At 44.4% G+C, this 11,992-nt stretch overlaps 3 protein-coding genes across 3 annotated transcripts; 2 read left to right on the top strand and 1 right to left on the bottom strand.

Moving 5' to 3' along the window:
- The first annotated feature begins 4,418 nt into the window (after positions 1-4,418).
- H2AC21 (H2A clustered histone 21) lies at positions 4,419-4,941 on the top strand. The gene has a single exon (XM_065927049.1). The coding sequence runs from the start codon at positions 4,429-4,431 to the stop codon at positions 4,819-4,821; it is 393 nt and encodes a 130-aa protein (XP_065783121.1). The 5' UTR covers positions 4,419-4,428; the 3' UTR covers positions 4,822-4,941.
- H2AC20 (H2A clustered histone 20) lies at positions 4,881-5,413 on the bottom strand. Its single transcript, XM_065927050.1, has one exon. It carries the CDS (start codon positions 5,374-5,376, stop codon positions 4,987-4,989), a length of 390 nt encoding a protein of 129 aa, XP_065783122.1. The 5' UTR covers positions 5,377-5,413; the 3' UTR covers positions 4,881-4,986.
- Positions 5,414-5,687: 274 nt separating this feature from the next.
- Positions 5,688-8,002, top strand: H2BC21 (H2B clustered histone 21). The gene has a single exon (XM_065905158.1). The coding sequence runs from the start codon at positions 5,701-5,703 to the stop codon at positions 6,079-6,081; it is 381 nt and encodes a 126-aa protein (XP_065761230.1). The 5' UTR covers positions 5,688-5,700; the 3' UTR covers positions 6,082-8,002.
- Positions 8,003-11,992: the final 3,990 nt, after the last annotated feature.

The raw sequence follows: 11,992 nt of genomic DNA on the forward strand, positions 1-11,992 counted from the left end.
TGACTGTATATCTAAAATACTTCATAGGTAGCCCCTAGCACAGGGTTTATCTTATTGAACAAGGGTTCGATGTAATCTCTTTTTCCCTTCACCCTTCCCAGTAGCAAAGGGTCACTGTAATAGAAGTAAAAACAGTTCAGAGATCAAACAGAGTGGGACGTCAGCTGGCCCCTCAAGCAGGGCCTTGAAGGTACTGGTACCAGAGTTGGTATGGGGTCTGTACTGTTTCGTTCTGTGCTCTGTAGGCCTGAAAAGCTGACACTGTTAGAACTTCTGGAGAAGGAAACGGCAATGCACGCCAGTATTCTTGCCTGGAGAATCCCATGGACAGAGAAGCCTGGAAGACTACAGTCCATGGGGTTGCAACAGTCAGACATGACTTAGCGAGTAAACCACCACCATTAGAACTTCCAGAGTTGACTGGCCTCTTGGGGAGAAAGTTAAACTAACAAAATACACAAGAAGTTGATGAGTTCGGAATGCAAATTAATTTTTAGTGATAGACAAATCTCCCCATACTAGTTTTTCCCTTCTCAGTCTCATATTTTAACCTTGAAATAGAATAATTTGAAAGTTGTTAATTGAGAGCAGAATCTGAGTTAACAGAGTTGAACAATCTTCGGAAATATTTCACCTCAGCTATGAGAACAAGCTGATGCTTTCACCAAGGAATTTTGTATAATAACTAAACCTTTGTGTCTAGCAAACACATAGTATTAGAGAAACGCAACACATTTCCACTGTAATCGCCCCATTAGGTGCTCTGTGGATCATGTCTTTCCATTAATATATGCATCTTCTGAAATGCTATAATCAGTTTGGTTAGAATTATCTTCAGTTACATCCTACTATTGAGGAAGCACTCCCATTACTTTTGACTTGGTGGTTTCATAAATCTACACTAGCATTCTTACCAGGGGTAAGCTCTATAGATAGCTGATATTAACTGTTTTAACTTACAGAGTCAGCTTTCCTCCATTTTCTAGAGGCATCTCATTACAGACGTCTTTGTATCAGTCTCAATTATCTGTGTAGCCATTGCCTGATAGTTAGCATGTACTCAGTAAATGTCAGTTGGGCAAAGCTGAGGATAAAAAGAGGAACACTATAAAAGAGCTCAGGAAGTAAAAATTTAAGTCTATTCTTTTCTCTATAGCATTCTACCTTCTGGTCTTGATAGCGACAAAGTAAAGGAACAAATTAATCCCACTAGAGGATTGTAAGTAAAGAAAAATGTATGGGAAACCCCTGTAAGTTAATGATCATGCAAGAATTCAGGCTTGCTTAACTTCAAAACCAAGCAGGCTTGCTTAGCAACAAAACCACACAACAAAAACCCCCAAACAATAAAACAATGGTGGCATGAGACCCACATCCTGCCCAGTGAGCTCAGCAAACTGATTCTTAGGACAAACTTCTCTGCACATATTAAAAACAAAAAATATAAGGAAAAGGTGACATTAAACTGAAACTTGAGATGACTCACCACTTTTAGTATATGTTACTGCCTTTTCCAAACAGGAAAAGGAGTACACATCAAGGCTGTATATTGTCACCTTGCTTATTTAACTTACATGCAGAGTACATCATGAGAAATGCTGGGCTGGAAGAAGCACAAGCTGGAATCAAGATTGCCGGGAGAAATATCAATAACCTCAGATATGCAGATGACACCACCCTTATGGCAGCAAGTGAAGAGGACCTAAAAAGCCTCTTGATGAAAGTGAAAGAGGAGAGTGAAAAAGTTGGCTTAAAACTCAACATTGAGAAAACTAAGATCATGGCATCTGGTCCCACCACTTCATGGTAAATAGATGGGGAAACAGAGGAAACAGCAGCTGACTTTATTTTTGGGGGCTGCAAAATCACAGCAGATGGTGATTGCCCCCATGAAATTAAAAGACGCTTACTCCTTGGAAGGAAAGTTATGACCAACCTAGACAGCATATTAAAAAGCAGAGACATTACTTTGCCAACAAAGGTCCATCTAGTCAAGGCTATGGTTTTTCCAGTGGTCATGTAAGGATGTGAGAGTTGGACTGTGAAGAAAGCTGAGCCCTGAAGAACTGAGGCTTTTGAACTATGGTGTTGGAGAAGACTCTTGAGAGTCCCTTGGACTGCAAGGAGATCCAACCAGTCCATCCTAAAGGAGATCAGTCCTGGGTGTTCATTGGAAGGACTGATGCTGAAGCTGAAACTCCAATACTTTGGCCACCTCATGTGAAGAGTTGACTCATTGGTAAAGACCCCGATGCCAGGAGAAGGGGTCAACAGAGGATGAGATGGCTGAATGGCATCACTGACTCGATGGACATGAGTTTGGGTAAAACTCCGGGAGTTGGTGATGGACAGGGAGGCCTGGTGTGCTGCAATTCATGGGGTCCCAGAGTCAGACACAACCGAGCAACTGAACTGAACTGCCTTTTTGCTCATTTCTATCGTGCCGTGACAGTCCCAAGTTGACCATGTAGGGAAGAGAAAACACCCCTGCGGATGTGGAGGAGGGACTGGTTATGGAAGCTTCATATCCACTCAAGAATGAGGAAGAAGGTAGTCTCCTGCCTCCCTTTTTCTTTGATTATAAAACTGCAACCCACCTAAATTCTCACGGCATGGCACCCTCTCACCCTTCCACTTGTAAGCCTCATAAATGCCCTATTTTAATAAATCACCTTTTAATCTATCCATTTGCCTCTTGCTGAATTCTCTCTGCACTTAGACATAAAGAATGGAAGCTTGGAAGCTCTGCAGAGTCCCTAAGACATTTCAGAGGTTTCAACTTTGTGGAATATTTAGAAAAGAGTGAAAACGGTGTGCAGATGTAGAACTCCCAGGCATGGGAGGCTGAGGAGGAAGAAATGGAACTTTCAGGAAAGATTTCTATGGAAGGTTAAGTGGAGGATTGGGCAAAGGAGTCTCTAGGGACTGTTGTTGAGTCTAAGATCATGGAGGAAAAGGCTGAAGTTAAAGAAATAACTGTGTATATATGCTGTTCTCTTTGCGATCCCATGGACTGCAGCATGCCAGGCCTCCCTGTCCATCACCAACTCCCGGAGTTTACTCAAACTCATATCCATTGAGCTGATGATGCCATCAAACCATCTCATTCTCTGTCGTCCCCTTCTCCTCCCGCCTTCAATCTTTCCCAGCATCAGGGTCTTTTCCAGTGAGTCAGCTCTTCGCATCAGGTGGCCAAAGTATTGGGGTTTCAGCTTCAACATCAGTCCCTCCAATGAATACTCAGGAATATTCATGAATATATGCTGTAAGATGCAGGAAACTGTAGATGTTAGCTCAGGTACCGGGCAGACTGTTGGTGCAATTCAGGAAAAGAACAAAGAGAAGGGAGCTTGGGGTGGGGGGTGGTGGTGACTGGATGAGTTTGCTTTTGGCGAGGTTTTGGATAGGTTATGAGTTATTGGGGACAGATAAGTTGAAGTATCCAGTAAACAGGTATATAGGCCTGAGCTTCTGCAAGTACTAGTTGAAAGCATTGAATTGGGTACGACTTCAGGAACAGTGAAGAATGGAGGAGTGTGCGGAAAAGGCGAGTTAGGGAGGCAGAGCCGAGCTGAACACTGGGATTTAAACACGGGCAGAGGAAAAGGAGGAAAGACGGAGGGCGACGTTTTGAAGGCCAACGGAAAAACGCCTTCAAGTTGAAGGCGGTTTGGGACGCCGCCTGGAGATCAAGAGGAGGATGACATCCTATTCTGGGCTTCCCTGGTGGCTCAGACCGTAAGGAATCCACCTGCCTGCAATGCTGGAGACCCAGATTCGATCTCTGGGTCGGGAAGATCCCCTGAGAAGGAAATGGCCCTCGGTTAAACCGGAGTCTGAGGAACAGAAACGGGTGGGGTTGGGGCGAAGCCACACCGCAGGCAACTAAATCGAAAGAAAAGAGGCCTCAGTAGTTCTAAATTTTTTTAAGGAGGAACTTAGTAATTTAAGGTTTCAAGGGATAATTAGCTTCAGAATTCGGGACCCTCGAGTGGGAGTAACTGCATCTGCAAAAGGCTCTCCGCACTCCTTTAGGATCCTTTCTGGGATTTCCCTTGGTGTAGACCGGAAAAAACCTACCATCCCTAAGCTAGGAAAAAATTACCACTCAGTAAATAAAGCAAAACAGAAGAGCGTTTTGTTTGAAAGCCTTCACTTTAAAAATCCTGGCATGCAAATAAAGGGCTTTAATGTGGCTCACAACGATTGGTAGGTACTTATAGAAGCCGTCATTTCCTCGTAGCACAAGATGCAAACGAAGAGTCTGCTTTTCGCTTTCCTATTGGCTGTTCGATCGGAATCCGCTTTTAGCCAATCAAACCACTTCCCTTCACCCCTCCCGGTAGCTCTTATAAATTACATCAAATTGGTTATCCTTGCCATATCCTTCTCCTTGAAAAAGAAGCTGTAACTGCAGTTTAAGCAGTAATGTCAGGCCGCGGAAAGCAAGGAGGCAAAGCTCGGGCCAAGGCTAAGTCGCGCTCATCCCGCGCTGGCCTTCAGTTCCCCGTAGGGCGAGTGCACCGCCTGCTGCGCAAAGGCAACTACGCCGAAAGGGTGGGGGCCGGCGCGCCGGTGTACTTGGCGGCAGTGCTGGAGTACCTGACCGCGGAAATCCTGGAGCTGGCGGGCAATGCCGCCCGAGACAACAAGAAGACGCGCATCATCCCTCGCCATTTGCAACTGGCCGTGAGAAATGATGAAGAGCTCAACAAGTTACTCGGGGGTGTCACTATTGCCCAGGGCGGTGTCTTACCCAACATCCAAGCAGTCTTATTGCCCAAAAAAACGGAGAGTCACAAGCCTGGCAAGAATAAGTAATTAAGAGGCTTGATACCATCCCCACTCACCCCAAAGGCTCTTTTAAGAGCCACCACCAAAGTGTCAAAATAAAGGGCTGATCACAAAATAGCGCATTAGCTCTTTTTTTGAAAACTTGGGTGGCTCTAAAAAGAGCCTTTGTTCTTTGGTTTAATTTGTAAGGCTTTATTTGCTTTTGGCCTTATGGCTTTCGGTTTTCTTTGGTAATAGAACGGCTTGGATGTTGGGCAGAACGCCGCCCTGGGCGATGGTGACCTTGCCCAACAGCTTGTTCAGCTCCTCGTCGTTGCGGATGGCCAGTTGCAGGTGACGAGGGATGATGCGCGTTTTCTTGTTGTCGCGCGCCGCGTTGCCGGCCAGCTCCAGGATTTCGGCGGTCAGGTACTCCAGGACCGCCGCCATGTAGACGGGCGCGCCGGCCCCCACGCGCTCAGCGTAGTTGCCTTTGCGCAGCAGGCGGTGCACCCGCCCTACCGGGAACTGCAAGCCTGCGCGGGACGAGCGCGACTTGGCCTTTGCGCGGGCCTTGCCTCCCTGCTTTCCGCGACCAGACATAATTCAAGATAAAGGTACTACAGCTAAAAATTTGATCCCCTCGGCAAGCGATTTAAAATATCAGCGCTTGGAAAGCCTTTATAAGTTTCCCGAGGGGTGGGGTCAGGAACGAGCTTTTCATTGGTCCTAAATAGGCTCCTGAAACGGCCAATAAAGTTAAAAGAGTCGGTGTTGTTCCGTAGCTATTACTGATAACGTAAGGTCTCTCCGCGGACCAATGGAAACGTAAGACTTTTGGAGCCTTAATTTGCATGCGGTGGTTATAAATGGATCAGGCCCGCCCATTCTCATACCTCTTTTTTTGCCAAACGGTGTTGTTCCACAATGCCTGAGCCGGCAAAATCCGCTCCCGCGCCCAAAAAGGGCTCAAAGAAAGCCGTTACCAAAGCCCAGAAGAAGGACGGAAAGAAGCGCAAGCGCAGCCGCAAGGAGAGCTATTCCATCTACGTGTACAAGGTGCTGAAGCAGGTGCACCCGGACACCGGCATCTCGTCCAAGGCCATGGGCATCATGAACTCGTTTGTCAACGACATCTTCGAGCGCATCGCGGGCGAGGCGTCGCGCTTGGCGCATTACAACAAGCGCTCGACCATCACGTCCCGGGAGATCCAGACGGCCGTGCGGCTGCTGCTGCCCGGCGAGCTGGCGAAGCACGCCGTGTCCGAGGGCACCAAGGCGGTCACCAAGTACACCAGCTCCAAGTGAGTCCCTGCCGGGACGCGGCGCTCGCACGAGTCGCAAAGCCGCTTGATTTTCCAAAGGCTCTTTTCAGAGCCACCCACCTAATCACCAGAAAAGAGCCTTGTTCACTTGTTTTTCCTCAGTTCCTCACAAAGTAAGCTTCTCTAGTTGGCTAAAAGTAACGGAAGATGACACACGGAGCTTTTTAAGCCCTTATGACTTGAGATTCCTGCCGCGTGACTGGCTTTGCTTTTGAATCTAGGGCGCGTCTTAACCCTCACTGCTGCTTAGCTTTCGTATGAGTCAGTTCTAAATTAGGATACTGAGACTGCTCCTAGACTTGTGTCCTGGTGGCTCTGTTGGGTACGTTTCACCGGTGTTCCAAAACGAAGTGAGTGATTTTAGCTATCCACGTTTAAGAAAAGACCCCAGGACACGACCAAGCCCGGGTCTTCCGAACACTGCATCACAGCCCTGAAGAATTACACGAGTTTGGCAGCTGCGTGGGTGCCGGATCACCAGTTAGGCCCTTGCGATGAGGCTTCTTGTGGACACCGCGGTTCGGGATACTTCGTACTGAGCCCGCGCTGCCTGGTCTCAGCCTTCCCCTGATTGGACGTGAATATTCAAAATCTCCCGCCGCTCCGGAATTCATAGGTTCTGGTTTGCGCCGCTCACTTTGGCGCTGTGAGATTCCTGTTATTTCCTGGTTTGTGGATCATTTTTGCTTTTAATTCTCTTTTCTCGACATATTTAGGCGTCAAGTCACTGCAAGGCGCTAGTCATTTTAGTTTGGTCTCAAACGTCACCTCTCGGACACCTTCCGGAAGTTGCGCCTGTCCTTCCTGTCTCTGGTCCCTCACTATTTTATCTTCCTCCTAGCAGCTGTCAGAAATTGTTTTGCTATTAATAGTTGTTTTTTTTCCCCCTTGTTTACCATTTTCCTCAAGACCTTAACAGAAACTTTATTGGTTTAGTTTTCGTCTATATCGTCCCCGCCAACCAGTGCTTGGCACACAGTGGACACACAAGTACTTACTGAATTAGTACTTGTTCAATTGATTTTTCTGTCCCTCTTCTTTTAAAAATCTCCTCCATGGATGGATGGATGCGGTTCATTTCCATTAGATGTATGTGAAGACATGATGAAAATGGAAATGTTTCTTCTGAGCTCCTTTCCCAAGTTGGCTATGGTCACCTCAGGGCAACAGCTGGGAGGAGGGCTGTATTTTTGTGTGTGTGTGTGTGTTTATGCTAAGGAGGAGGTGGCAGTCCTTCCTTTATGCTTTTCAGTTTGGTCTAATCTTTTGGATTTTCATTAAATTCAGAACATTGCTCACTGGAAGATCCTTTTCCTTTCTTCATTTATGACACCATCCTTCCATCCTGATCTTTTGTTCCCCACTGAGATGAACTTTTCATTTACATTCACAGATTCATTTGCTCTTCAGGAGGCCCTATAAAATAGACGAGGTTGGGGCTTCCTTGGTGGCTCTGGTAAAGAATCTGCCTGCCAGTGCAGAAGACACAGGTTCGATCCCTGATCCAGGAAGATCCCAGAGAGAAAAAAAAAAGAGAATGTTAATATTCCTTTAAAAATGAGGTTGAGAGTTGAGTGGTCCACTGGTCATGCAACTAACATTGTCCAACTTTGTACCCTCAGATGCAAGGACGATTGCATTTTAGTTTTATTTCATTGTAATTATGGAATGTTGTATTTTTCTATCCAAGCCTTGATTCTGCTGATAATAGCACTCATGGTCTGATCAGCTATTCAACTCTGCTTTTGGATAAGGGGTCCTGGAGTTGATTGCAGGGGCTTGATGAATCCAAATGGACTCCAGACATTATCAGAGACTAAATAAATCGTAATGTTTCTTACATGTGTGTTTTCAAATATGTGTATATGCTATTGTTATTAATAAATTTACCAGTTAATTTAAAAGCTTGGCTGTATTCTTTTATCTGTAATATATTTTCTAACTAAATAGGTAAAATCACTACTGGGTCTAAACAAATGTATAGAGATGTTTGAGTGCCTCTGACCTGGAAGGTGAATATTTATAAACCATCAACCAAATTTACTTCTACTCCAGAAGGGTATTGGGGTGAAATAGTCTTTTAGAAGGACACTGTTAATGCTTAGTAACTGAAAAATGCATGAGCACAAAATGAAACAAAGGTCATGACCACGAAAAAATAAAGTTAACAAAGTTTAGAAAACACATTTAGTATGTGTCTGTTGGATGTTCTAGGTCCTTCACACGTATTGACTCATTTAATCCTCACAAGAACTTTATGAAATAGTTACCACTATTGTCTCCCGCTTTACAGATGAGGAAACAGGCATAGAAAGGCTTCTCAGAAACTCTCAAAGAATAAACTTAGTTCAATGTTTCAGGGACTTGAGAAGGTAAGATCCCTCTCCAAAAACCTGTTATTTGTGGCGAAATACTTACGCTTTAAAATTAAAGAGAAATATCACCTACTTTAATTTCAGGATGCACTGTGAGTATGTCTATGATGGAGGTGGTGGCTGAAAGACTTGAGGTGGTAGTGGTGGTGGCTGAAAGTCTGTGTGTGGAGGGCTCTCATTTTCCATTCCAGAGGCCATAGCTCAACTCTGTTTAGATTGTCCCGATAGTCATAGGATGGAGAAGGCAATGGCACCCCACTCCATTACTCTTGCTTGGAAAATCCCATGGATGGAGGAGCCTGGTAGGCTGCAGTCCATGGGGTTGCACAGAGTCGGACTCGACTGAAGCAACTTAGCAGCAGCAGCAGCAGCAGAGTCATAAGGCTCACCAGCTGAAATACTTTTACTAAGATAAGAGAGCTTTGGTAACTGGTTGTAGGCTCCTCCTGGGCATGGTGTTTACTAGGAAGGAAGTTATAAAGTGAGGAAGGAGAAAGAAGTGTTATAGTTGATATTTTAACTCTGGAGGGGAGGTGATTATTGATGGTCAGATTTATCCTCCTAAAGAACCTGTTTGATCTCTTCTTTCTCCTTCTCAAACATCTCTATACATTTGATTAGTGAAGTGAAAGTCACTCAGTCATGTCCAACTCTCTGCCACCCCATGGACCAGACAGTCGGCGGAATTCTCCAGGCCAGAATACTGGAGTGGGTTGCCATTACCTTCTCCAGGGCATCTTCCCAACTCGGGGATCAAACCAGGTCTCCTGCATTGCAGCCAGATTCTTTACCAGCTGAGCCACGAGAGAAGCCCAAGTTGAGAGTTAGTAACAATACTTGTTATACTTGCTTCTACTTAGCACTTAAACTGTTTACTTGTCCTCTGCTGAGTGGTTTACATGCATTGCCTCATTTAATCTTCATAGCCACCACTTAAGATAGGTTCCGTCCTTATTTTATAGGTAAAGGAAATTGAATCTCAGAGAAGTTAAATAACTTGTCCAGGATCATTTTGGAAGTAAGTGGTGGAACTACAACCCAATGTACACTTGTAAAAACTTTGATATTCAGGGCCCTCCATAATCTGCCTCTTCCTTCTTTCACAGCTCTTATCTCCTACTGCTATACATACAGGTTTTCTGCTCTAGTCACCTTCCTCTAAACCCATTTGCTCTTTCCCAGGACCATACTCTTTCTGCACTGCACTCTCCATACTCTGCACTGCTCTTTCTTTCTGGCTTGGCCTGAGCTTTCTTTCAAGCCAAGGCCATAATCTTCCACCCCAAATGACACCTCTCAATTAATTTCTCTACCTTCATCTCTTCTTTAAAAATAGTAACAGAAAGAAACTGTTTACTGCAGTAATAAACTGTACATGTGTAAAATACAATTTGTTAAGTTTAGACATATGTATATACCCATGAAAACATCACTACAATCAACATAATGGACATATCCATCCCCTCCCCCCCCCCACAAAAGGTTTCTTTTTGCTCTTTTTATAATTCTTCCCTCCTGCCCACTTCATCAGTGTCCTCCTTTGGCTCTGTTCCTGCCCTCAGGGAACCACTGGTTTGCTTTATATCATTATAGATAGTTTGTATCATACAGTGGGTATCATTTGTATCTGGCTTCTTTCACTCAGCATAAGATTCATTCATATTTAGGTGCATGTATCAGTAGTTCATTCCTTTGTATTGGTGAGTTGTTTTCCATTTTATGGCCACAATTGATAATTTCAGTCACTTGATGGATAGTTGTGTTGTTTCCAGTCCTTCCTCCACCTTTTCTTTTCTCCCCGCCTTGGCTTCTCCGCATGGCAAGTGAGATCTTAGCTTCCCAATCAGGGATGGAACCTGTGCCCACTCCAGTGAAAGCATGGAGTCTTAACCACTGGACTGCCAGGGAAGCCACCTTCCTCCACTTTTTAATGCATTCCAACTTTGTGTCATGATGGTTCCACAGTAAAATTTCTGCCTTCAAATGGGAAGGAATTCAGAAGGGGGATAAGGCATATACACAAATACCTATTCTATTCAAGTAGGACAAAGTATTAGGGTTTCACTTCTGTTATCCTAGGCTCAAAACCTCTCTAATCCATTTTATGTCCTGTGACTAAAGTAGCAGACTCTAGCACAGACCTGACCGTTATCACCTACTGCTCACAAACCTCCAGTGGCCTGCCTTACATCTATAGTTTGGTCTTCAAAAGAAAAAAAAAGAAAGTAAAAAATTAAAACTCTATCAGCAATTTGTAGTCATATTTGGTTGTACAATATAGTCTGGGTAACTCTGGTCCTGTAAAAAGGAGGCTAACATTGATTACAATATGGCTAATCAGTGATTGTGGCATAGGGAGTAAGCCTGAGGGGCAGCTCTGTTCGGGTTGCAAACTTGACCTCTAGCTTAAAGACTATCCCTGTGACTAGGGAGACTGGGTTTGATCATTCATTTAGTATGGGTGATTGAAAATCTGTATCTGCTTATTTTATAAATAATTATTATCTAGTTCCTGATGGCTCAGTGGTGAAGAATCTGCTTGCCAATGCAGGAGGCACAAGAGAATTGGGTTCAATCCCCGGGTGGAGAAGATCCCCTGGAGAAGGAAATGGCAACTCATTCTAGTATTCTTGCCTGAGAAATCCCATGGACAGAGGAGTCTGGCAGGCTATGGGGTCACAAAAGAATCGCCATGACTTAGCAAGTAAACAACAACCTGGATTGAAAACCAAGGCTGCTTCTCTGATTTAGGTTGTCTGGGCAGGAAGAGGATATTTCATGCTTACTGATAAGATTTCACACAGAAAAAGTTCTGTTAATCTATGATTTTTAAGAGAACATGGTTTCTCAGTGAATAAGAAAGCTGTGGTCACTCAAAGAAGGGGATTCTGATTCTTTGTAGCTACAGTTTTATGTCCTTGGGACTTGTGTTTCCTCTAATTCTTTGACTAGATTATCCCAGCCTGATGAATGGCAGAACAGATTTTTGACTTTCTCAGTCCTAGCGAATGTCTACTTTCTCAGAATGCATGTAAGTGGTATTGTGTTTTATATTTTATTCTATTTTTTACTTTCTCCCTTTCTAACCTATATTTTAAACATTGACCTTTGCCTCTCTACTCCCACAAGACATTTGCATCTCTCTTTGCTATCCATCTTGTGATATAAATGTGCACTCTGCTGACTGAAGTACTGCGTTAAACTTCAAGAAGTACAAACAGCACACTTTATCCCCCTCTCTCCCAGTGAAAAGCACCCACGTTTGCTCCAATTCCCCAACATCACAAAAATGCTGTTATAAACATTATTGTTCATTTCCTTATGTAAACCTAGCCTATCCCTAATTTTGCATTTGAGGTCCCTGAAGCTGGTCCTTAATGTCCCTAGCATGAAAAGCTCACTTCTCCTTATTGCCTTTTGTCTGTGCTACATGTTTGTTTGGTTTCACCGCCCCTTCTGCCTGGATTATACCACCTTCCTTAGCCCACAATCTGAACATGTCTCAAATCCTAAATATTC

The sequence above is a fragment of the Muntiacus reevesi genome, chromosome 1 (genome assembly GCF_963930625.1).
Source record: "Muntiacus reevesi chromosome 1, mMunRee1.1, whole genome shotgun sequence".
NCBI lineage: Eukaryota > Metazoa > Chordata > Mammalia > Artiodactyla > Cervidae > Muntiacus > Muntiacus reevesi.